At 39.6% G+C, this 27,591-nt stretch overlaps 2 protein-coding genes across 10 annotated transcripts in view; one reads left to right on the top strand and one right to left on the bottom strand.

Annotated features, from left to right (window-relative positions):
* Positions 1-680: 680 nt before the first annotated feature.
* On the bottom strand, positions 681-27,063 carry THAP10 (THAP domain containing 10; the record flags this gene model as incomplete). Its single annotated transcript, XM_080654518.1, has 3 exons — positions 681-735; positions 856-958; positions 26,670-27,063. Coding segments are annotated over 3 exons (552 nt in total), but the record flags the coding sequence as incomplete, so codon positions are not given.
* Positions 27,016-27,591, top strand: part of LRRC49 (leucine rich repeat containing 49) — a 253,934-nt gene continuing 253,358 nt past the window's right edge. For 3 of the 9 annotated variants that reach the window (XM_080663549.1, XM_080663544.1, XM_080663548.1), the window contains exon 1: positions 27,183-27,363. In XM_080663549.1, the coding sequence (XP_080519675.1) occupies positions 27,316-27,363 (48 nt within the window). In that variant the 5' untranslated portion in view covers positions 27,183-27,315. Of the gene's footprint in view, positions 27,364-27,591 lie in introns of all 9 variants that reach the window. The other 6 variants (XM_080663538.1, XM_080663543.1, XM_080663542.1 and 3 more) reach the window with 6 other exon arrangements.

Here is a 27,591-nt window from a genome sequence, read left to right as displayed (position 1 = left end):
GAGGGCGCAAGGGCACGAGGACCACTTAAGCTTTTATTAGTATAGATTATTTGGAAGAATAGTGAAATTCTAACTTATGAATATCAAGTAAGTCCCATATGAGTTTTGCTTCTGATCTATGCTTAAATAATCAATGCTTAATCTTGACCTGGAAATACTGTTATTGTGTGTATTTTTTAAAGTTATCTTTATTGTTGGGATGTTTATCTTCCTTTTGTTGAGTTGTGTGAGTACTTTTTATATTTTGGAAATTAACCCCTTATCAGATGTATCATTGGCAAATATATGGTTTTATTGTATAACTCGATATCCACCAAAAAGATAAAAAGAAAAAGAAAGTGAAAGAGCGAGTTTGGGGTTGTGGACAGGATTTTCTTCATTATTTTGGCAGGCAGATAAAATTTTGATAGAGCTAAACATACTTTGCTGATACTCAACTGTCAAGTTAACTGGAAGTGACAGATTTGCAAAAGCAAAGAGATAAGTATGTGAGCCAAGATCAGAAAACCTATAGCACATCAAATCATTTGATGTTTTGTTTTTAACTGGTCTCTTCTTTCACTTGCTTAGCTATATAAGACAATTTATTCTGTTCACTCTTGATGTCCAAGGCTGAATCTGTTTGAGTCATTGGAGTAAATGCCAAAGATAGAGGAAGTTCTAGACTATAATTCATCAGCCTAACTAGATGCATTACACAGAAGTTTCCTAAACACTTTCACTTTGGCCTGAATACTGGAAAGAGAATAAACACAATTATCTATGAGTTTGACTTTGCTTTTCACATATCTTCCATATACAAAAGATCAATTCAACTGATCAATCAATTGAAGAGTCAAAACATACCCACACTACGTTAAGTCCCTTTTCAGAGAAATCTGTTTGCTTTTATGTACTGAGCCTTCTTCACAGTGAGTAGGTGCTGAAGTGACATCATTTAATAGATTATCAACATGTACTGTGTTTGTACAACTTTATTTTCAAATGCAATCTAAAAATGTAAATCATAGGAGAATTATATTAAAGGTAAACTTATATAGTTCTATCTTTCCAAAAGTTTCAAGTAGTAAAAGAGCATAGATAATACTTTTCAAGATCACATCAGGATGGCTGGAATTTGAACTCAGGCAAACTGGATCCATAGTCCAAGTTTTTAAGGACTCTTCCATACTGTTCTTTACCATTACTAAACTATAAATTGCTAAACATTCTGGTCAAGCAGAAATCTATAAACTGTTAATTTCTTTGCTTGCAACCATTATTTTTTCTAAATCAACAGCTGACTATGGGAGAAGAAGATGGCTGCTGATGGGAAGGCAGACTGCAAGATAGTGTGTGAGTGAGAAAACAAAGGGAGAGTGCGTGGTCACACGGGGAGTGTTTGTTAGTGAGTTGAGGGAGAGCTATACTCCAGGAGACTGTGGGGGACTGTTGGACGGGGCTTCCCTGACCGGGCAGCCCCCACTGCTGCTGGGTTACCTACCAGAGCGACCAGCTCAGATGCGGAGACTGTGCCATCTTGAAGGGGAAAGTGGATGTTATCAGAAGCCTGAAAAGCCCAGGGAATCTACAACTATGACACCCACTGAACAGCTGCGAACCCGAGAACACTGGTCCCCAAGTGGCTCAAGCACGCGGATTCAGAGGAGCTCTACACTCCCTCACAGAAAGGTCAAATTTCGCCTGGGATAAGGAGAGAGAGAACCACATAGCCAGATACCTGGAGAAGAAAGATCATGAGGAGACAAAGAAACAGCGTGCGTATGAAAGAAAAGCAGGCATCACCAGAAAAGGAAGTAAACAAAATGGAGGCAAGCAACCTGTCAGAGAAAGAATTCAGAGAAATGGTCATAAGGTGGATGAAAAGAATGGAAGACAAATTCAACAATATGTGTAAGAACCGAGAGGAAATGAAGAAGAACCAAGAAGAAATGAAAAATGACATCGCTGCTGTAGAAACTCAATAGAAAGCATCAAGTGTAGACTAAAAGAAGCAGAGGACCGCATCAGTGAGCTAGAAGTCAAAGTAGGAAAAAATACCCAAGTAGAGCAGCTTCTAGAAAAAAAATTAAAAAGCAGGAGGAGAGCCTAAGGCAGTGGTTGGTGAACTGCGGCTTGCAAGCCACATGTGGCTCTTTGGCGCCTTGAGTTTGGCCATTCCACAAAATACCACGGCCTGGGAGAGTCTATTTTGAAGAAGTGGCGTTAGAAGAAGTTTAAGTTTAAAAATTTTGGCTCTCAAAAGAAATTTCAATCATTGTACTGTTGATATTTGGCTCTGTTAACTAATGAGTTTGCTGACCACTGGCCTAAGGGAACTTTGGGACAACACGAAAAAAACAACATCCACATAATAGGGTGCCAGAAGGAGAGGAAACTGAATAAGGAATAGAAACATGTTTGAAGAAATAGTGACAGAAAACTTCCCTGATATAAGGAAGAAAAAAACCCACACAAATCCAAGAAGCTCACAGAGTCCCAAGCAAAATGAACCCCAAAAGACCGACGCCAAGGCACATTATAATTAAATTAGCAAACACCAATGACAAAGTAAGAATCTTAAAATCAGCAAGAGAGAGACAGAAAGTTATCTACAAAGCATCCCCCATTAGACTAGCGACTGATTTCTCAACAGAAAATCATCAGGCCAGAAGGGAATGGAATGAAATATACAAAGTCATGCAAAGGAAGGGTCTGAATCCAAGAATACTGTACCCAGCAAGGCTATCAATCAAAATTGAAGGTGAAATCAGGAGCTTTACACAAAAAAAGGATTAAGGGAGTTTATTACCACCAAACCATCAATGTAAGAAATGCTAAAGGGTCTGCTGTAAAAAAAGAAATAGGAAGCGAAGAAGGAACACAGGGGTAAAGAATAAAAATGGTGACAAACAAGTACCTACCAATACTAACTTTAAATGTAAGTGGATTAAATTCCCCAATCAAAAGACATAGGGTAATGGATTGGATAAGAAAACATGACCCATATATCTGCTGTCTACAAGAAATGCACCTCAGAAAAAAAGACACACACAGACTGAGGGTGAAGGGATGGAAAACGGTTTTTCAGGAGAATGGAAATGAAAAAAAAGCTGGGATAGCAATACTTATATCTGATGAATTAGATCTGAAAGTGAAAGACATAAAAATAGATAAGGAAGGCCACTTCATAATACTAAAGGGAGCAATCCAACAAGAAGAAATAACTCTGGTAAACATATATGCACCCAATACAGGAGCACCCAAATACATAAAAAATCTCCTGGAGGATATCAAGGGAGTGACTGACAGCATTGCAATCATAGTAGGAGACTTTAATACCCCACTATCACCATTGGATAAATCCTCTAAACAAAAAAAGAGCAAAGAAACATCAATCCTAAATGACTCACTAAACCAGATGGATTTAATTGACATCTTCAGAACATTTCACCCCAAAGCCACAAAATATACATTCTTCTCAAGTGCACATGGGTCATTTTCAAAGATAGACCATATATTGGGTCACAGGCAAAGTCTCTTCAAATTCAAGAAGATAGAAATCATATCAAGCATCTTCTCAGATCACAGTGGCATAAAACTGGAAATCAATTACAATAAAAACAATCCAAAAAATCAAACACATGGATACTAAATAGCATGCTCTTAAACAATGACTGGGTTATCAGAGAGATCAAAGAAGAAATAAAAAACATCATGGCAACAAATAACAATGAAAACACAACAGTCCAAAATCTGTGGGACACAGCGAAAGCAGTCTTGAGAGGGAAGTTCATAGCTCTATAAGCCTACTGCAAAAAACAAGAAACAATGGTAATAGATTACCTAACCCTACAACTCAAAGAGTTAGAAAGAGAGCAACAAGAAAAGCCCAGTATAAGCAGAAGGAAAGAAATAATAAAGATCATAGCGGAGATAAACATCATAGAGACCAAAAAAACAATACAAAAGATCAACAAAACCAAGAGCTGGTTCTTTGAAAGGATAAACAAGATTGATGAACCTCTAGCCAGGCTCACCAAGAAGCAAAGGGAGAGGACCCAAATAAACAAACTCAGAAATGAAAGAAGAGAAATAACAACAGACCCCACCAAAATACAAAGGATTGTTAAAAAATACTATGAACAACTCTATTCCAACAAACTGAACAACCTGGAGGAAATGGACACATTCCTAGAAAAATACAATCTTCCAAAACTCAATCAAGAAGAATCTAAACATCTCAATAGGCCTATAACTATGGAAGAAATTGAAGCAGTCATCAAAAAGCTTCCGGCAAACAAAAACCTGGGGCCAGACGGCTTCACAGGGGAGTTTTAGAAAACATTCAAGGAAGAACTAAAACCTATCCTCCTCAGACTATTCCAAAAAATTCAAGAGGAAGGAACACTTCCAAACTCCTTCTATGAAGCCAGCATCACCCTAATACCAAAACCAGATAAAGACAACACAATTAAAGAGAATTACAGGCCAATATCCCTCATGAACATAGATGACAAAATCCTCAACAAAATTCTAGCAAATCAAATCCAGCAGTACATCAGAAAGATTATACACCATGATCAAGTAGGATTTATCCCAGGGATGCAAGGATGGTACAATATCTGCAAATCAATAAATGTGATACATCACATAAACAAATGGAGAGATAAAAATCACACAGTCCTATCAATTGATGCAGAAAAAGCATTTGACAAAATCAAACACCCTTTCTTGATAAAAACTTTCAACAAGGTGGGAATAGAAGGATCATACCTCAACATAATAAAGGCCATATATGATAAACCCACAGCCAACATCATGCTCAATGGGCAAAAACTAAAACCATTTCCCCTAAGAACAGGAACAAGATAGGGATGCCCACTCTCCACTCCTGTTCAACATAGTACTGGAAGTATTAGCCATTGCAATTAGACAAGAAGAAGAAATAAAAGGCATCCAAATTGGAAAAGAAGAAATAAAGCTGTCCTTATTTGCAGATGACATGATATTGTACATAAAAAAACCCAAAAGACTCCATCAAAAAACTAATAGACTTAATAAATGAATTTGGCAATGTAGCAGGATACAAAATGAACGCCAAGAAATTTATGAAATTTCTATACACCAACAGTGAACTTACAGAAAGAGAGACTAAAAAAGCAATCCCATTTACCATCACACCAAAAAAATTAAGATACTTACGAATAAACTTAACTAAGGAGGTAAAAGACCTATATGCGGAAAACTACAGGACACTGAAAAAAAGAGATAGAGGAAGACATAAACAGATGGAAGAACATACCATGTTCATGGATTGGTAGAATCAACATCATTAAAATGTCCATACTACCCAAAGCAATCTATAGATTCAATGCACTCCCCATTAAAATACCAATGGCATATTTTACAGACCTAGAAAGAACTCTCCAAAAATTCATCTGGAATTAAAAAAGACCCCGAATAGCCATAGCAATCCTCAGAAAGAAGAACAAAGTAGGTGGGATCTCAATACCAGATTACAAGCTGTATTACAAAGCCACTGTTCTCAAAACAGCCTGGTACTGGCACAAGAACAGACATATAGACCAATGGAATAGAATAGAGAACCCAGATATCGACCCAAACCACTATGCTCAATTAATATTTGACAAAGGAGGCATGAACATACAATGGAGTCAAGACAGTCTCTTCAACAAATGGTGTTGGGAAAATTGGACAGATACATGCAAAAAAATGAAACTAGACCACCAACTTACACCATACACAAAAATAAACTCAAAATGGATCAAGGACTTAAACATACAATGGGAAACCATAAAAATACTAGAGGAATCCACAGGCAGGGAAATCTCAGACATATGCCGAAGCAATTTCTTCACCAATACCGCTCCTAGGGCAATGGAAACTAAAGAGAAAATAAACAAATGGGACTACATCAAAATAAAAAGCTTTTGTACAGCAAAAGAAACCATCAACAAAACAACAAGAAAGCCCACTGTATGGGAGAACATATTTGCAAATGTTATCACTGATAAAGGTTTAATCTCTAACATCTACAGGGAACTTATACAACTTAATAGAAGGAAGATAAATGATCCAATTAAAAAATTGGCAAAGGAACTAAATAGAATCTTTTCGAAAGAAGACAGAAGGAAGGCCAAGAGATATATGAAAACATGCTCAAAGTCACTAATTATCCAAGAGATGCAAATCAAAACGACAATTAGGTACTATCTCACACCTGTCAGAATGGCAATCATCAACAAATCAACAAACGATAAGTGCTCGAGAAGATGCGGAGAAAAAGGAACCCTCGTGCACTGCTGGTGGGAATGCAGACTGGTGCAGCCACTGTGGAGAACAGTATGGAGTTTCCTCAAAAAACTAAAAATGGAACTCCCATTTGACCCAGTAATCCCACTTCTAGGAATATATCCCAAGAAAGTAGAAACACCAATCAGAAAGGATATATACACACCTATGTTCATAGCAGCACAATTCACCATAGCTAAGATTTGGAAACAGCCTAAATGCCCATCAGCAGATGAGTGGATTAGAAAACTATGGTACATCTACACAATGGAATACTATGCTACCATAAAAAAAGGAATTCTTACCATTTGCAGCTGCGTGGATGGACCTGGAGAGCATTATGTTAAGTGAAATAAGCCAGGCAATGAAAGAAAAATACCACATGATCTCACCCATTTCTGGAAAATAAAGAACATTATAACCTGATGAACAAAAAGATAGATACAGAGGCAATAAAGCACTGAACAGACTGTGAAATTACAGCGGGAAGGCTGGGGAGTGTTGGGGAGCGGGGGAAAGAGATCAACCAAAGGACTTGTATGCATGCATATAATCACAACCAATGGACACAAGACACTGGGGGGGTGTGATGGGGGCATGCGACAGGGGTAGGGAAGCCGGGGGAAGGTCAATGGGGTGGGGAAGGAGATATATGTACTACTATATGTAATACTTTATACAATAAAAAAACAGCTGACTATGGTAATGCTACTAATATTAAATTATTAGATATCAGAGCTGTAGCACTATTTTAGAAAACCCAATCATCGGTCCTTTATACCTTACAGAGAAATACATAATAAGATAATAAGTTTGGCTATAGTGTTTTTACACTTTCCTGAGAAAATTTACAATGTGAAATCGAAATTTTGATTTGTGGTGGAAGTGATAGGGAGTAGGAGGATTTGGAAGCATAGAAAGTAACATAAGACTAAGTACCTAGAGATTATGTGGAAGAGGCTAAGAAAATACATCTAAAAAATATAAGAGGGCCTGAGAGAAGAAAAATAAGAAGTGATAGAAAAATTAAAACAAAATTATAGTGCTTGGCAACATTACCCATGGTCCTGGTAGTAGCAACTGTCTTCAGACCACTGAAAAAATATTTTATCGGACATCTTTAGTTGTTGTAATGAAGGCTATTAATACCCAAGTTAAAAAAAACAACACAAAAAACTGTGAAGAAACTTTTGTAGAGTCCCTTTGTACCATGAATACATCTGATATTATTAAAGACTTAAAAATTTATCTTATCTTTATTTGTGTTTATAAAATTATGACTAATACCCACTGGCTACATATACATCTAAGCCAAGCATTTTAAAGTCTAGAATATGTATATCTATCTTTACAGAACAGATGTATGCCCAATACAAAGGAGTTTTAGTAATTTAATCAGATTTTAAACAATAATTTTTGTTGCCTAAATAAAATCACTAAGAAAATTTACACTATACAGAGAAGCAAAAAAAAAAAAAAAAAACAAACAAACAAACAAGAAAAACAAAACAAAAAAAAACCACCCCCAAATCAGTCATAATCTCATCATGCACAGCTAACAACATTATACTTTGGTATATTTTCTATGCATTGAAATAACTTGGACTCATGTATTTTATAATCTAGTTTCTCCTTTAATATATCATGTTTTAATGTTACTAAATATCCTACATCATGATTTTATGGCTACAAACACTTTATTGTACAGATATACTGAAATTTATTAAAATATTGGAAATCTTTTATTAAATTCATTGGGTGACATTGGTCAACATGAACATATAGGTTTCAGATGTGGGTTTCTATGTTACAAGATCTGTATATTGCATGATGTACTCACCACCCAAAATAAAATCTTCTCTTGTCACCATATATTAAGACCCCTTTCTCCCTCTACCCCTTCCCTCTGGCAACCACCATGCTGCTGTTTGTGTTCATGAGTTTCAGTTTTATATCCCACACATGAGTGAAATCATATGGTTCTTAGCTTTTTCTGACCAACTTATTTCACTTAGCATAATATTCTAAAGATCTATCCATGTTGTTGCAAATCATAGTATTTCATACTTTCTTATGGCTGAGTAGTATTCCATTGTGTACTAGTATATGTACCACATCTTTATCCAGTTCTCTATCACAGGACACTTTGGTTGTTTCCATGTCTGCAATTAACATAGGGGTGCATATATCTTTCAAAATACATTATTTTGAGATTTTGGGGTATATACGCATTAGAAGAATTACAGGGTCATATGGTGGCTCTATTCTCAATTTTTTGAAGATTCACCAGACTGCTTTCCATAGTGGTTGTACCACTCTACATTCCCACCACCAGTGGTTGAGTTATTCCCTTTTTTCCACAACTTCTCTAACATTTGTTATTGCTTATCTTGTTGATAATGGCCACTCTAACTGGTGTGAGGTGGTATCTCATTGGAGTTTTGATTTGCATTTCCCTAATTGCCAGTGAGTTTGAACATTTTTTCATATATAAATGGCTGTTTGTATGTATTCTTGGGAGAGGTGTATTTTCAGGTCCTCTGCCCACTTTTTTATTGGGTTGTTTGTTTGGTGTTGAGTTTTATGAGTTTTTTTTTATACATTTTGGAAATTAAACCTTTGCCAAAGCTAATGTTTGCAAATATCATCTCTCATCTGGTTGACTGTTTCTTTGTTTTGTTGTCAGTTTCTTTTGCTGTGCAAGAGCTTTTTAGTTTGATATAGTCTTACTCATTTATTTTTGTCTTTATTTCCCTTGCCTTTGGATTCAAGTTCTTAAAATGTTCTCTATGACCTAGGTCCATAAGTTTGGTAACTATATTTTCTTTGATGTAACTTATAGTTTCGGGTCTTATATTTAGGTCTTTGATCTATTTTTAATTAATTTTTGTACAGGGGGACAAACTGTAATCCAGTTTCATTTGTTTGCATGTGGCTTTCTGTTTTTCCCAGCACAATTTATTGAGGAGACTGCCTTTACTCCATTGTGTATTTCTGGCTCTTTTGTTGAAAATTATCTGTGGTTTTATAGTTGGGCTCTCTATTCTGTTCCATTGGTCTCTGTGTTTGTTTCTCTGCCAATATCATACTGTTTTGATTACTGTAGCTCTGTTGTATAATTTGAAGTCAGGTAGCATGATACCTTCAGCTTTGTTCTTTTTTTCCTCAGGATTCCTTTGACTATTCAGGGTCTTTTGTGGTTCCATACAAATCTGAAAGATTTCTCATCGTATTTCTTTAAAAAATGACATTGGGATTTTGAAAAGGGTTGCATTAAATCTGTTTATTGCTTTGGGTAATATAGCCTGAAGTCATAGGGGCTTATCTCCACAGCATTGGAGTCTGGAGTGGGGTTGGGATCCCTTGCTCCTCATAGAAGGCCTCTGCAGCATACTGGGTGTACCGGTTAACAATGTGGATTTTTTCGATACATGGAGTTACACATATGTTGATATATATATGCGATTTGATATCTATGCTATTTTGTTGTATTGACAACAAGCTTCAAAACTTCATATGTCAAATTTGCTGAAGGTGTTAACATCATAGATATTTTTACGCTTAAAAATGTTGGATTTCGTGCCAAAAAAAAAGAGCATTTGCAGGAAGTTTTAATTTATTACTTTATTTTGAAGAAAAATGCTGCTGAATACTTCAGAAAGCTTATGGTGAACATGCTCCATCTCAAGATACTTGTGAACACTGGTTTAAATGCTTTAAAAGTGATGATTTTGATGTGAAAGACAAAGAACGTCCAGGTCAACCGAAAAAGTTTGAAGATCAACAATTACAAGCATTATTGGATGAAGATGCATGTCAAACTCAAAAACAATTTGCAGAAAGATTAAACGTTGCTCAGCAAACAATTTCCGATCATTTACAAGCAATGAGAAAGATTTTAAAGGAAGGAAAATGGGTACCACATCAACTGAACAAAAGACAAATGGAAAACCGAAAAGTCATCCGTAAAACGTTGCTTCAACGGCACAAAAGAAAGTCTTTTTTTGCATTGAATTGTGACTGGCAATGAAAAGTGGATTTATTCTGAGAATCCCAAATGCACAAAATCATGGATTGATCCAAGTCAACCATTAACATCCACTGCAAGGCCAAATCTCTTCAGAAAGAAGACAATGCTCTGCATTTGGTGGGATCCTGAAGGTGTGGTGTATTATGAGCTTCTAAAACCAGGTGAAACTGTTAATACTGATTGCTACCAAAAACAAATAATCAATTTGAACCATGCCTTGATCGTGAAACGACTAGAATGTTCCAGAATACATAGGAAAGTAATTTTGCTTCATAATAACGCACCATCACACACTTCAAAAACAGTTAAAGACAAGTTAAAATATCTTGCCTGGGAAGTATTAACCGACCCACTCTATTCACCAGACCTTGCTCCTTCAGATTACCACTTGTTCTGAACAATGGCACACACACTTTCTGAGCAGCACTTCAAAACGTATGAAGAAGTGGAAAATTTGGTCTCTGAATGGTTTGCCTCAAAACAAGAAAAGTTCTATTGGGACTGGATCCACAAATTACCTGAAAGATGGGGAAAATGTGTAGCTAGCGATGGACATTACTTTGAACAAAGCCCTTTTGATGTTTCTCTTGAAATTATCGTGTTTTCTTTGATTACAAAATCTGCGCATTATTAACCGATGCACCTAGTAGATATCCCTCCTGATTAAAAACAACAACAACAGAGGAGAAACCAAGATGGCGGCATAGGTAAGCACCTAAACTGCTGCCTCGCACAACAATTTCAAAATTACAACTAAAAGAAAGAACGGACACCATCCAGAACCACAGGAAAGCTGGCTGAGTGAAAATTCTACAACTAGAAGGAAAGAGAAAAGCTCATAGAGAATTGGAGGTACGGCAAAGGGTCTTTGTGCGTGCAGAGAGGAAGGGCGGCTGAGAGCCTGGCTGACTTTCTCTGGAGGAAGGGGGAAGGAAGCCCCTGACCACACTGAACCCCAGTTCCAGGTGAGCCCCTGGGGACCCATGCTCTTATGGGGGGAATCTGGACTCTCGGGCGGAGACTCAGGAGCCAGGGAAGGCAGAGGTCTGGAGGCCCGCACATGCCAGTGCGCACAAAGGCTGCGGAGGTTGCCACAGGCTTTCCCTAGTGGAAGGGAGTCAGAAGCTCCTGACTGCACTGAGCCCCAGTTCTGACTGCACTGAACCCCAGTTCCAGGCGAGCCCCTGGGGACCCATGCTCTTGTGGGGAGAATCTGGACTCTCGGGCGGAGACTCGGGAGCCGGGGAAGTCAGAGGTCTGAAGGCGCACATGCGCGCAAGGGCAAGGCTGACTGAAAGCCAAGACTGTCTGCTCCGCCCTGAGACTCCACCCCATCCAAGGTGAGCACAGAGGCTATTGCAATTTGGCAAGTCTAATCCGATAAGGCTGTCTCCAGCACCGAACTTCTCCCAGCATAGACACAGCTGATCCTTATAGCCAACTGGCCTGGAGGTCAATTCCTCCCAGTGATACCAACAACAATCAAGACTTAATGACAACAAGGCTGTACACACAGTCCACAAAGGGGTGCACCAAGAGTGTCCACCTCAGGTTAACTGGGGAGGCCGACCCACGGGGCCATATAGGAAACCTAGCACACAAATCTACCCTACCAACTCAGGGAAGTAGTGAAAATGCGGCATCAAAGAAACAGATCAGAAATGAAAGAAATGGAGGAAAACAAACGACTGGATATAGAATTCAAAACCACGGTTATAAGGCTTTTCAAGAGTATCCTAGAAAAGGCCAATAAATATAACGAGACCCTTGAAAATATGAAAAAGGACCAACTAGAAATTAAACATACACTGACTAAAATAAAAAATATTATACAGAGACCCAACAACAGACTAAGGAACACAAGAATCAAGTCAAAGAATTGAAATACAAAGAAGCAAGAAACACTCAACCTAAAAAGCAAAAAGCAAAAAGAATTCAAAAAGTTGAAGATAGTGTAAAAAGCCTCTGGGACAACTTCAAGCGTACCAACATCAGAATTATGGGGGTGCCAGAAGAAGAGAGAGAGCAAGATACTGAAAACATATTTGAAGAAATAATGACCAAAAACTTCCCCCACCTGGTGAAAGAAATAGACTTACAAGTCCAGGAAGCACACAGAACCCCAAACAAAAGGAATCCAAAGAGGACCACACCAAGACACATCATAATTAAAATGCCAAGAGCAAAAGACAAAGAGAGAATATTAAAAGCAGCAAGAGAATAACAGTTAGTTACCTACAAGGGAGCATCCATACGATTGTCAGCTGATTTCTCAACAGAAACTATGCAGGCCAGACGGGAGTGGCAAGAAATTTTCAATGTGATGAATAGCAAGAACCTACAACCAAGATTACTCTACCCAGCAAAGCTATCATTCAGAATTGAAGGGCAGATAAAGAGCTTCACAGATAAGAAAAAGCTGAAGGAGTTCATCACCACCAAACCAGTATTATATGAAATGCTGAAAGGTATTCTTAAAGAAGAGAAAGAAGAAAAAAGTAAAGATAAAAATTATGAACAACAAATACATATCTATCAACAAGTGAACCTAAAAATCAAGTGAATTAAAAACCTGAGGAACAGAATAATCTGGTGAATAAAATAGAATCAGGGGCATAGAAAGGGAGTGGACTGATAATTCTCAGGGGGAAAGGGGTATGGGGGGGTTCAGGAAGAGACTGGACAAAAATCATACACCTATGGATGAGGACAGTGGGGGGGAGGTAAGGGCAGGAGGTGGGGTGGGAACCGGGTGGAGGGGAGCTATGGGGGGAAAAAGGAGAAACAATTGTAATAATCTGAATAAAGATTTATTAAAAATAAATAAATAAATAAATAAATAAATAAATAAATAAATAACAAAAGAAATAAAAACAACAACAACAACAACAATGCCACACATGGTTGTTGGACCAGCCCATTCTGTACCTCTGCCCCTCCTACCAGTCTTGCTTTTTTCTTTAATTCTCTAGTTGTAGGGTTTCTATTTAGCCAGATTCCAGGCTGTTCTGAATGATTATTTTTCTGCATTTTAGTTGTAATTTTAATGTGCTGCAGTTGATTTCTAATTTCAAGGCATTGTGGTCAGAGAATAAGCTTGGTATAATTTCAATCTCTTTGAATTTATTGAGACTAGTTTTTTGACCCAACATGTGGTCTGTCCTTGAGACAGTGTTTCATGTGCAGTGGAGAAGAATGTATAATCTGAAGTTCTAGGATGAAAAGTTCTGTAAATGTCAATTATATCCATTTTGTCTAGTGCTTATTTAAGGCTGCTATTTCTTTCTTGATTTTCTGTTTGTTTGATCTGTCTAGAGCTGTCAATGAAGTAGTAAGGTACCCAACTATGACTTTTTTTTTTTTTTATCTGTCCTACCTTTAATTCTGTGAGTAGCTGTTTTATATATTTTGGTGCTCCTTGGTTGGGTGCATATATACTATTAAGAAGTGTTATGTTTTCTTGATGCAGTGTTCCCTTTATCATTATAAAGTGTCCATTTTTGTCTCTTATTATCTTTGTTATCTTGAAATCTATTTTTTCACATGTAAGTATGGCTACATTTGCTTTTCTGTGGATATTACTAGTATTTGCTAGGGGAATAATTTTCCACCTTTTTACTTTGAATCTACTTTTGTTTTTGCAACTTAAATGTGTCTATTGTAAGCAGCATATGGTTGGGTTTTGTTTTTTCATCCACTCTGCTACTCTGTGCCTCTTTATTGTTGAATTCAGACCATTTACACTTAGGGTAATTATTGATGTGTGAGGATTTCCTATAGCCTTTTTATCTTTTGTTTTCTGGTAGTTCTTTTCCTTTGTGTTTCTGTTGTTGTTTTTGTTTGGTGGTGTTCCATACTTCTTTCCTCTGTTTTCTTTTTTTTTTTTTTTCAATCTATGTGTCTTGGTTTGAGGATTTTGTGTATGGTTACCAATAGGTTTATAAAAAATAAATTTGCATATATATATATATATATATATATATATATATATATATATTAGCTTTTTTTTCTCTTGAGTGCATCTGCTCTTCATCCTCCTCCTTGGCCAGTTCAAAACTTTACCCTTCCACCTTTTATGTTTTTGTTGTCACAAATTATCCCTGTTTTGCTGTAAATTTGTTGGTGATCTTACTCATAGTGTTGTGACCTTATGTTCTTTGTTTCAGGTAGAATAACTCCTTTGAGTATTTCCTGAATGGAGGTTTTCTGGTGATAAATCCCTCAGCTTCAGTATACCTGGGGACATCTTTATTTCTTCTTCACATTTGAAAAATAATTTTGCTGGATATATTATTTGTGGCTGGTAATTTCTCTCTTTCAGATATTTGAATATTTGGTTCCACTGTCTTCTGGCTTGTAGAGTTTCTGCTGAGAAGTCAGGTGAAATTCTGATGGGTTTTCCTTTGTAGGTCACTTCCTTCTTTTCCCTGGTTGCTTTGAGAATTTTTTCTTTGTCTTTAATTTTTGACAGTTTTAATACAAAGTGCCTTGGAGAGGGCCTCTTTGGATTGAGGTAATTAGGTGTTCTATTTGCTTCTTGGACTTAAGGATCTAGTTCTTTCCATAGATTTGGGAAGTTCTCATCCACAATTTGTTTGAATAGACTCTCCAATCCATGCTCCCTCTCCTCTTATGGAATGTCTATAATTCTAATTTAAAGGATAATTTTACTGGATATATTATTCATGGCTGGTAGTTTCTCTCTTTCAGGTATTTGAAAGAATTATCTGAAAAAAATGACACTCTGATTAAACTGCATTTTACAGCCTGCAGGACACCTTGGTCTAGCTTGATTTTTACTCTAGATTTCACTGTCATCCCACCCAGCTTGTTCCTGCACCAACATGCAAGTTCTTTCCCTTCTCTGCCAGCCAGATAAGCAGATGGGAGAGGCAGGTGTGGCCTTCTGCCTCTTCCATAAGATGGTACAGCCTTGCTTTTTTGATGGAGTCAGATAGTTCTTGTAGAGCTCTTTCATTTTTCTTTATGCTCAGGTTTTTCTCTTCTTCCCTCTGTGTCATTTCTAGATTCCTACATTTGATATCACAAATTCCTTATTCCATCTGGTTGTCTCTGTTTTCAATCTCAGTATTTCATGTTTAATCTCCTTAATTGCATGCTTCATTTCCAGGATTTCTGATTGGTTCTTTTTTAAGATTTCAATCTCTTTGGTAAAGTACTCATTTTGTTCATTGATTTGTTTTCTGAGTGCATTGAATTGCCTATTTTCTCGCATCTTGTTGAGTATTTTCAGAACTGTAATCTTGAAATCTTTGTCATTTATATCACATATTTCCTTGTGTTCCAGCTTGCTTTCTGGAGATTTTTCATTTTCTTTCTGATCATCCTTGTTACTGTGATTATTTATAGTATTTGCTATCCTCCTTTGCCTATGCATTTATCTCTGAAGAGCTCTTTCTACTATTTTCCATTAGATGGTGCTGAATTGCAAGATTTTTTAATTTCTGTGATCTCCTAGTCTTGAATTTCTGCATCTTCCATAAGACAGTATAGCCTTACTGCTTGGGGGTGGGGTTTGTTTTGCTCTCACTATAATGGCGACCCCTGACCTCCATGGGGTTCTACCCCAAGCACCCATCCTAGGGATCATTCACAGATAGAAACAGCAGTTCTACTGCAATAGCTCTTGGTTTCCAGATAATATGCTCCTGGACCCAACTCCAAAGGCAATGGGAAGCAAGTTTTGGGAGTCCAAGCTGTGGCAGGGCTCTGTGGTTCCATTTCTTTGTTTGAAACACCACTGCTGGCCCAACATTGGAGAGCCGCATGGCAGAACCCCATGCTCTGTCAGGTGCCTGCTGACTCAGATACCATTCACTCCCTTGGCTGCTTGCCTTGCTGGGTGGCCCCTGCCCTGCTCCCCCCACTCACTCCCACCAGCTCTTCGTTTCTCCCAGCCAAAAGAAACACCTGCTACCCGCATCTTTCTTCCCTCTCCTGGCAGGCTGAGCCACGAGCTCAGGACTGCAGGGCTGTGTCTGCAGGCCATCTGCATTTTTCTCCCTCCTTGTCTCCCTGCTCATTCCTGGTTGCCCACCTTTAATGTTCAAATGCGTGGGTCTCTCAGGCATGTGTCTGTGTTGACCAAGGATTTATTGTTTAGTTGGTTAACGTTGCAATTTCAGAGCAAGAGGACAGGGGCTCTCGCACTCTACCATTCTTTTGATGTACTAATGGAAATCTTTAAGCATAAATCTTTGTGTATATATCTCATTACTTCTTCATATTAAAAGGTTAAGAAGCAGAATTTCTAGGAATGTGTTAATTAACTGGAACATGAGTCAAAAGAAAATATTTAGCATGAGGCTAAGAGAGCCAAAAGGATGGAAAATATAGAAAGGATCATAAGAGAAATAGTGGATAAGATGAAAAAGTCTAATATATAATTTTAATTCTAGTCCCAGAGAAAAAGAGAAAGAAATGGCAGAAAAGCAATATTTGAACAAATAAACTTTACCAAAATTCTCAGATGTTATAAAAATAAAAATTTTATCAGAATAAAAATAAAGGAAACATAACTGTGCACATTATAGTAAGACTGAAAACCACAGAGATAAACTTAGGGGCAGCCAGAGGACTAACAATACATTTCCTTCAAAGGGGCAACCACAAGACAGAATAATGCCTAAACCCTTAAGGACACACAAAGATTGAAAGTAAAAAGATGTGAAAATATGTACTATGCCAACACTAACCTAAAAAACCTGGAATTACTATATTAATGTTACATAACTAATAACATATCTTCAAAATATATAACAAAAACTGTTAGAATTCTAAAACTACATATGTAAGTTCAAAATCACAGCGGAAGATTTTGAACATACCTCTTTCAGTAATTAATACAATAAGTAGACAAAAATTCCATAAGGATATAGGAAATTTAAACAACATGATTGACCAACATATGGAGCATTGTACCAAATGCAGAACACACATACACACCTCAAGTGCATATGGAACATTTATGAAAGCAGACCTATGTTAGGCCTAACACAACTTTCATAAATTTCAAAGATTAAGTCCATCTGTGGCATATTCTCTGGCCACAATGTAATGGATCTAGAAATCTACAACAAAAATGTTACTCCAAAATGCCTGTATTTTGTAAAATATACTTTTAATACCTCATGAGAAAAAGATAAGATGACATTGAAAAATAAAGATAGATAGAAGATCTTCTACAAATAATGAAAAAATTCTATATCTAAAACTTGTAGAAGTCAGTTAATACCTGATTAGAAGGAAATTTATAGTCTTAAATGCACATAATAGTATAGAAAAATTATTTAGTCTTGATTAATTTAGACTAGAATCATTGAAATCATGCAAAATGTATTACACAAAATATTTCTAACATGTTCCCATTTCAAGAGTCAGTTTTTCTCTATCAACCTCATTCTACTGAATTCTTCACCTGGGAAGTAAGATCCTAAAACAGCTGCACCATCTGCCATTCATTATGAAAATTCTGAAAATGATCTCATTTAACTTCTCAAGAAGTTAAGAAAAAATAGTAAATAAAGATTCAAAAAATAGAGGGACTAAGGGTGAACTGTAATGTAAACTATGGACTTTGGGTGGTGTTGTGTCCATGTAGGTTCATCAATTGTAACAAAGTATCACGCTGGTGGGGGATGTTGATAATGGAGAGGTTGTGCATATATGAATGCAGGGAGTATATGGGAAGTCTCCCTACCTTCCCCTCAATTTTTCCAGGAACCTAAACAAAACTATTCCAAAAAATAGTCTTAAAAATAGTTTTTAAATACTGAAAATCTTTTTTAAAAATGTAAGCAGTGGGCAAAATAGAAAATATTTGGTAATTCAATGTCTTGTCTTCATATAAGCAAGTTAATTATCCTTAAGGTATTCTTTGTGTGAAATGCCTCATCTGAATATCCTATATAATAAAGATGTAATATGCAAATGGTCATTACGCCGTGAAGCGGAACAACTGTCTGTGTAATGACCAGATCACAGATGAGCAGGAGGGTGGGGCAGCGAGCTACAAGCAGGCAGTGGAGGGCTACAGGAGGGGTCAGGGCAGCAAGCTATGAGAGGGGCGGGGGGAGCTACAGGAGGGTGGGGCAGCGGGTGGAGAGCTACTGGAAGGTGGCAGCAAGCTACTGGCGAGCTACTGGTGCACAGAATCGTGTGCAGGGCTACTAGTGTAAAAATATGTTAGTATTTAAGTTTTCACTTTTTAACAAGTTTGATTAATTAAAAAACAGATGTGAAAACGCCTGTTAATCATTTAGCTCAGTAATACATAAATACAATTTATCAATTAAAAAATTAAAGCTGAAAAAACCTAATGGGAAGGAAATAATAATCGAAATAAATGAAAAAGAAAAATATACCAGAGAAAAGACTAACAAAGCAAAGTTCATTCTTTAAAAATATTAATAACAGTGGTTATACACCTGGTGAAGCAGATCAAGGAAAAAACAGAATAAAAAAGCAAAAATTAATATAGATGTACAGATCTATAAAAAATTATCATGAACAATTTTGCCAATATATTTGAAAATTTATATTAAATTGACACATCTTTAGACAAAGAAAATTTATCAAAATATGAAAAAACCAGAAATCTCTGAATAAATCTATAACTATTAAAGAAATTGGATCCATCATTAAAAATCTTTCCACAAGGAAAACTCCAGGATTAGGTGTTATTGTCAGTGAATTCTACCAAAAATTAATACTATATTTATTAATCCTACATATATCATAGTAAATATATGATGCCAATTTATAGAAATTTTTCCAGAGATGTTAAAAGAGGGAACAACTCCAAATTGGCCAGCATAATCTTTTTTTTAAAATATATTTTATTGATATTTTACAGAGAGGAAGGGAGAGGGATAGAGAGCTAGAAACATCGATGAGAGAGAAACATCGATCAACTGCCTCCTGCACACCTCCCACTGGGGATGTGCCTGCAACCAAGGTACATGCCCTTAACTGGAATCGAACCCGGTACCCTGCAGTCCGCAGGCCGACGCTCTATCCACTGAGCCAAACCGGTTTCGACTGGCCAGCATAATCTTGATACTGAAACCTATTTTACTCATGAACACTGATGAAAAAATCCTAAATAAAATATTAGCAAATCAGATTAAGCAATGTATAAAAATAATAACACACCTTGACCAAATTGGGTTTACTTCAGCCATGCACATTTGATTGTATATATCAAAACCAGACAATGTAATTCACCACATTAACAGAATGTGAACCCCTGGTCTTTAGTGCCATTTCAAATGCCAACAGGAATCCCCCATTTGGGGTGTAGTCAAGAAGGAAACTTTATTTAGCACAAACAGCTCAAGGTAATACAACATGGCTGTGAAAACAACACTGCTGTGGAACAGCTCCATAGTGAAACAGCATGGCAATGAAAAAAAAAAGAGAAAGGCTGTGAGGCAGCCCTGAGGCCAGACTTTAGCTAGGCAGTTCCATGATGGCCACTCTGCTCCGCCTAGCTTCACATAGCCACATGATCTATTCTGCTCTGTGACTGTCTGCTCCTGGGAAATACAATCTTTTGTCTCCCTGTTAAGCCACTCTTGGAGCCAGAGGGAAGATGGCTTATATACTAGTAGATAGAAGTTCCCATCCCTGGTCCCTGATTGGTCAGAATAGAGTCACTCTGATTGGTCAGAGTTGTGCAGACCCAATTGAATGGGGAAAGCCATCAGTTTTATTGGTTGAAATAAACTCCTTTAAAAGGGCTGGCTCAGATGGCAGAAACAGTGGAGGCAGGCAATCTAGAGCAGAAGTTCCCAGGTAGTGCAGTTTGCATGAGACCCCAGTGCAGAAATGGCTGCTAGGCTCTATTTTATTTTATTTTTTATTTGAGCTCAGTTAGCCACCAGGAATTCTTCTTAATAGGTGTTTTTTTTCAGGGTTCACAAGAATAAAATATATGATCATTAATAGATTCAGAAAAAACACTTTATAAAATTCAACATCATTTGCGATTGAAATTTGCAGTAACAACTAGGAATAGAGAACATTTTTTTTTATGGTAAAGAACTATAAAAAACTGTAAAAGAAACTATAGAAAAATCTTATTAAATAGTGAAATGTTAAAGGCTTTCCCTCTGAAAATAGAAATGAGGAGTACCCATCACCTCATCTGTTCCACACACTGTTACTGGCAACAGGAAGAATAAGAAAGAAAAGCATAAAAAGCAAACAAACAAAGGGGACATCTGTAATACTTTCAACAGTAAATTTTTAAAAAGAAATAAAAGCACAGGCAGCAAAAACTATTTGAGATATTTTTTATACATGTAGAAAATCCAAAAGAATCTTCAAATTATTAAAATAAGATTTTTGGATAGAAGGGCAACAAAAAAAATCAAGTTATCTGTATACATTTATAGAAAAGAAAGTTTTAAATGCTATTTAAAATAGCAAATTCTAATAGAATAAATCTAATGAACAGTATACCAAACCTCTATGTAGAATGCCATGAAATGGTTTTAAGGGAAATGTAAAAACCCAAATAAATGGAGGGATACACTGTCCATAGATTAGAAAAAACAGTATTGTCAATATGCCCTTTCTCCCCACATTGATTTAATTCATTGCAGTTCCTATCAAACTTCCATAGATAATTTGTGGAAATTGATGAACCAATTGTCAAATATATATGGAAAATTAAAGGGCCCAAAATAGCCAAGACATCCATGAAGATGAACAAAGTAAGAATTAATCAACTCGTATTCATTCTTACTATAAGCTATAGTACTTAAGGCATTGTGACAGGCAAACAGATAAACAGAACAGAATTTAAAAATGTGGAAACAGCCCTGGCCAGTTTGGAGCATTGGTCCATGGACCAAAGGGTCACAAGTTCGATTCCCCGTCAAGGGCTCCAATCTGGACAATATGCCAGTCCTCTCACATCTGTTTCCTGCTCCCTCTTCTCCCTCCCCTCCACTCTCTAAAATAATCAATGGAAAAATATCCTTAGGTGAGGATTAAAAAAAATATTGGAAACAGACTTATGTGTACATAGAAACTTGATTTATGACAAAGTTAACACTGTAGGGCAATGAGGAAATGCTAGTCTCCTCTTTGCCTCTTCAAATATATTAATGTAATATGGATTGTTAGAAATGTTGGCTGGATATACTTAAATGAAAAATAGATTTGGTATCTCTTCTATGGATATCTCAATAGTTAGCCTTTGCTATTTTATAAAATCTTTGGTTGTTTCATTAACCTGGCTTTTTCTCCCAATTTTTGATTATTATGGGGAAGAAAAATGGTAAGAGTGTGTGACACATCCTATTTAATAAAAGAGTAATATGCAAATTAACCATCACTCTGCTACACCCACCAGCCACGCCCACCAGCCAATCAGGAGCGAGTATGCAAATTAACCCAACCAAGATGGCTGTGGCCACGGAGAGAGCAGGACGGAGGCTTGGGTTTCCCTGGTGTTGGAGGAAGCCAAGCTTTCCGCATACCCTGGCTGGCCCACTCCAGGCTACAAAGTTTCAATTATAGAAGGTAAATAAATCCCCCCCAAAATGGCGGCAGCCATGGAGCTGGAGAGAGCAGGAGGCTAAGGTTGCCCCCGGCGATGGAGGAAGCCAAGCTTCTGAAGCCCTGGCCTGCCTTGGCCTCCGCTACAAAGTTTCAATTATAGAAGATACATAAATCCCAACAGAAATGGCTGCCACCACGGAGCAAGCAGAAGGCTTGGCTCTGCTCCAAGCTACAAAGTTTCAATTGTAGAAGATAAATAAACCTCAGATACCAGGGCCTCTGCTTGGGTTGACAGGGGGTGTGGCCAGCCTGCAAACCACCACAGGCCCCTCACCCAGGCCGTCCCACGCCCCAAGGGAACCCCCACCCTGATCCGGGACACCCTTCAGGGCAAACCAGCTGGCCCCCACCCATGCACCAGGCCTCTATCCTATCTAATAAAAGAGTAATATGCAGATTGACCATCACTCCAGCACACAAGATGGCTGCCCCCATGTGGTCAAAGATGGCTGCCCCCATGTGGACACAAGATGGCCACCACAAGATGGCCAGCAGGGGAGGGCAGTTGGGAGGGACCAGGCCTGCAAGGGATGGCAGTTGTGGGTGATCAGGCCAGCAGGGGAGGGCAGTTAGGGGTGACCAGGCCTGCAGGGGAGGGCAGTTAGGGGCAAGCAGGCTGGCAGGAGAGCAGTTAGGCATCAATCAGGCTGGCAGGGGAGTGGTTAGGGGGTGATCAGGAAGGCAGGCAGGCAAGCAGTTGGGAGCCAGCAGTCCTGGATTGTGAGAGGGATGTCCAGCTGCCCGTTTAGGCCCGATCCTGGTGGGCCTAAACGGGCAGCCGGGCATCCCTCATGGGGTCCCAGATTGGAGAGGGTGCAGGCTGGGCTGAGGGACACCCTCCCCCCCCCCCCCGCCCCATGCACGAATTTCGTGCACTGGGCCTCTAGTGTTTAATATTTATCTATCTTACTATCTCTCTATATAAAACCCTAATATGCAAATAGACCAAATGGCAGAACAACCAAACAACTGGTCACTATGATGTTGAACATGGCACCAGGGGGTGTGCGCAGAACATGGCGGGCATCAGCAGCAGGTGGCAGAGTGCAGAACAAGGCGGGCATTGGCCGCCGTGGGATGGTGGAGCAGTTGAGCGGGGGTGCCAGACCAAGGCGGGGCAGCAGTCCCTGTCATTGGGGCGAGCCTCTGGTGGTTACTGAAAATTCTTTGCTCCCATGCACCATGGTCCCGCCGGGCAATCTCACCTGCTGCCAGCGCCAGCCCTGCTCACACCTGCTGCTGGCGCCGGAGCCAACTCTCGCACCCGGTGCCAGCACCTGGCACTGGCTTGGCGCCGTCAGTGGGTGTGAGCAGTGGTTGCTGTCCTCAATCGCCCCTCAGGGCTTCTCCACATCTCCCTGCTCCTGAGAGGCAATTGGGAACAGGAGTCGCCTCTCTCATCCGCTGCCAGCAATGGCCCCACTCACACCCACTGCTGGCCCCAGCCCTGCTTGCACCCGCAGCTGGCACTGGAGTTGCGACTTGCACCCGCTGCCGGCGCTTGGCGCTGGTCCCAATTGCTTGGCACCATCAGCTGGTGCGAGTGGCCAGCCCTGATAGCCCATAAGGGCTTCTCCACCTTCCCTGTTCCTGAGGGGCAATCCAGGCAGCAGCTGCCACTTGCATCTACTGATGGCGCCAGCCCCACTCACACCCACTACTGGCGCCGGCCCCCAATTGCTCCACGCTGTCAGCTGGTGAAAGCAGCAGCAGGAGCAGGGCTGCCAGCAGACAGGAGACTGGGGGCCGCGGCGGAGGGGAGGGAGCCGGTCAGGGCCGGCGGATAGACTGAGATCTGCCCCTGTGCCCACTGCAGCCTCACTCCCAAAGTTCCTTTCAAGATGCACAAATTCATGCACTGGGCCCCTAGTATATTTATATTTATCTAAATATAGATGCACATAAATATGCTTGGGTAAAGACAGTGATGGTGGAGAGATGGTTCAAGGTAAGGACAAATGTCTCGAGTGGCACATAGCGTGGTGAGAGGGGTAACTGGCAGACAATTGAAAATTCTATTATACTACAAAAATTGTTCTAACAGTCACATAATCATTCCATAAATATTTATTGAATTCTTTAAATTTACAAAACATTGTTCTAGGTCAGGGGTGGGCAAACTTTTTGACTCGAGGGCCACAATGGGTTCTTAAACTGGACCGGAGGGCCAGAACAAAAGCATGGATGGAGTGTTTGTGTGAACTAATATAAATTCAAAGTAAACATCATTACATAAAAGGGTATGGTCTTTTTTTTTTATTTCAATAGTTTTATTCATTTCAAACATTTTAACAAGAAGAATGTAAACACTAATTATTGTAATTTGAAACTTTAAAAAATGGAGGAATCATAGCACAATAACATACCTTATATTGAAGATGGCAAAGGCAAAATAAAATTGCCTAACAAAGGAAAGGTACAAAAGCCTTTCAAATTAAACTTAAATATAATAAAATAATTTAAAACTAAAACAAATAGAAAAGAACAAAATGTGTAAACAGTAAATTAAACATTTTCTTTAGTGCAACTTCCAAATTATGCCCGGGACGTAGATGTAGATGGCAATGTAGACTGGGTTGAAAGGTTTTTGGTCTTTAAAACATCAACTTCAGTGGGAACAGTGTTGTTGGTCTCCTTTTTAGCTAATGCTCTGATACTGTGCTCTCCAGGGGCGTGTCTCCCTACATCACCTGGATAACGTGTCTACGCATTCCCAGGGTGATGTCAGGGGATGCGTCCGCGGGCATTACAAGGAGCCTCTGGAAGATTGAGAGGTTGTTCCTTCTACTGAATGGGCGGATATAAATCCGCCCACTCAGAAGGAGCTGCAGCCGTGTTTCCCGACGTTGCCATGTTAACACTGCTGCTGGTGAAGGAGCGGAGGGGAGAGCAAGAGAACCCTCTGCTCTTTTGGCTCCGCGGGCCGGATAGAACAGCCGAACGGGCCGGATCCGGCCCGCGGGCCATAAGATATGATCCCTGCTCTCATGGAGCGTACATTCTAATGTGAGGAACAAACTACACAATTATTTCATTATTGTGATGAATATAATGAAGTCTATGTGCTATTGAAGCACATAACATACATAAAAAATGGAACCATATAAGTTAGGGTATCAAAGGGGAAGGATGCTTGAGTTGGTTTTTAAATTAAAGGACTTAACTGATGATGGTGGGGAATGAAAGGGGCATAATTCTAGGGTATTACATGAAACAACTGAAAAGATCAGCATAACTGGTACACAGTGAGCAACAAGGACAGTGGCCTTGGATAGAACTGGTGTGGTAGGGAGGGACAAAAAGCACCCAAGGACTTGTCTACTGGGGTAATAATTTTGTTCTTTATCCTAATATTTGCAGGATGCAATTAAAGAAAGGATCTTAAGCAACCACTCCAATGCAGAAAGCAAGTTGGTATTGCAGAAAGAGTTTTGGTCTGGCAATCAGACCTAGAGCAAATATTACAGGCCTTTGAGGAAATTATTAGCCTCCTGGAATGACTTCCTCGTGCCTAAACTGTGAATTTGGACTAGTCACTATGAACACTAAGGTTTCCTTCAGCTCAAATTCTATAAATATTTCTGTATATTCAAAGCCAAAATGTCAGTTAAAAAGAACTTATACATATACATACATGCATATCCCAAGGGCACAGACAAAAGTGTGATGAAGGCCTGGAGTGGGGCAGGGGCTGGGTAGAGGAGGGCAAAGAGCGGGAAAATGGGGGACATCTGTAATATTGTCAACAATAAATATGAACAATAAATTACAAAAATATACAATAAATGTAAAATACATTTTTAAAGTAAAAAAAAAATTTAAATTATAGTTGACATACAATATTAAATTGGTTTCAGGCATACAACATAGAGATTAAACATTTATAAAACTTATGAAATGATCACCCCATAAGTCTAGTACCCATCTGACACACAAGTCATGTTTTGGTGAACTCTTCCCATTTGTAGAAAAGAATAACGTTTAGATCCGATTAAGAATCATAATTAAATCTACATAATGGGATAGGGCTGAAGTTTCATTATCTCAAAGAAGGCTGGGAAGTCTTTAAGAAGGTAAGTGGGGAAGAAGATGGTAGTGACCAGATAACTTATAAGGATAAAGGCAGAAGGCAGATGCAGGCAAGATGGGTGAAACTGACCTTAGTAGGATCATTTAACTTAAAGGCAGCTAGTGGCAAAGGGAAGTTTAAGAGTGGGAAGGGGTTATCAGCAATCCCCTTCCCCACCATTTTGGGATGTATAATTGGCATTTCCTCAAGTTTGTGTCTTAATGTTTTGCAAAAACAGTATCGAGCAGCCCATTCCTTGAGATTTGCTCAAATAAAACTATAAAAATTCTGGAGCCCAGGTGAAGACGCCTTTACAATCTGAAGGACCATAGTGTTGGCTTGTGTGGGTTTTGAGGGAGAAGTAGAATGAATTGTAATTCCAAAGTGTTAAAGCGAAATAGAATCTTGGCTATCACCTTCAAAGCACACTCTTAATTTTACATATAAGACTACAGAAACATTAGAGATGAGGTGATTTTCCCAAATGGAGGCGCCTACCCACAGTCTGAGGGTCTCTCCACGACCCTCGGTGGGCTCCTGCAAATCCCTTTACCTGTGAAGCTGCAGCCCTCTTCCTGGCCTAGGGGATTGTACAGGAGGCTGGGCGCGGGCGGCCTCGGAATACCTGACTGCCCGGGGCTCTCCTCCCTTTTCAGGGTCGCCCGCTTGGTCCCCTCTAGTTACCCCGTAGGTGCTGGGGAGACACAGGGTGCTGGGTGGACACGGCGCCCGACACCAGCCTCAGGCGCTGGGGGAATCGCAGGTTCTTCTGAATCACCGAAAAGACGTCAAAACAGGCGGGAGAGAAGTGGTCAGCGCAGATCACCAAGAGGTCACTGCCCCGGCCAGTCGGCGCGGCGGCCCCGCGCGGCCGGTCCCCGGGGAAGCGGAACCGCGACTGGCACGAAGGCGGCCTGGTGCGAGGAAGCCGGGGTCCCGCGCGTTTCCTTCCCTTCCTCCGGCCACCGGAAGAGCCCCAAGTCGGGGAGCGTTGGCCCTGTGATATCTTCCTCCTCTTCCTCCTCCTCCCGCAGTCGCGGCGGGAGAGCAGGTGGCCACCCGCACCGGGATACTTGTTTCACGCGGGGCGAGTGGAGGTGGCCCTAAGGAGGCACGGACCGGAAGTGGTGGCTGTCATAGCTACCAAGGAGTCCAGCCCGGCCCCGACTCCACCAACCGCAGATTTGGAAGAGGACCAGACCGGAAATCGTTGTTTCCGTGGTAACCCCTGAGCGGGTTGCCTGGGACCTGACTGGTTTTGGTCTCTTTGAATCTCTGCTGTAGCGTCATTTCTAATGCAAATCTAACAGATTCTGGACTGACTCCTGCCATGATTCCCGGGAAATTCCGCTCTGTTTCTGGCCGGGCTACGAACAACGTAGGTTGGGTCTCCTCCTTTCCCTTTCTTTCCATTCGTATCGTCCTTTCTGTCTGGCGTCTTTGTCCTAGGTCCTCTCTCAATTCCAATAATTACAGGCTGTTGTTGTTCCTTGTGATTAAGCCCCTATCGGATAGGACCTAGGTGATGTATTATCGGGGCTAGGATTGCTGAGCCTACTTAAGCTATTGTCTGACCGAGGCTCGAGATTCGTGGACTGGTCCAAGG

This window comes from Plecotus auritus (assembly GCF_963455305.1).
Source record: "Plecotus auritus genome assembly, chromosome: 1".
In the NCBI taxonomy this organism is placed as follows: domain Eukaryota; kingdom Metazoa; phylum Chordata; class Mammalia; order Chiroptera; family Vespertilionidae; genus Plecotus; species Plecotus auritus.
This window is presented reverse-complemented; position numbering and strand designations above follow the sequence as displayed.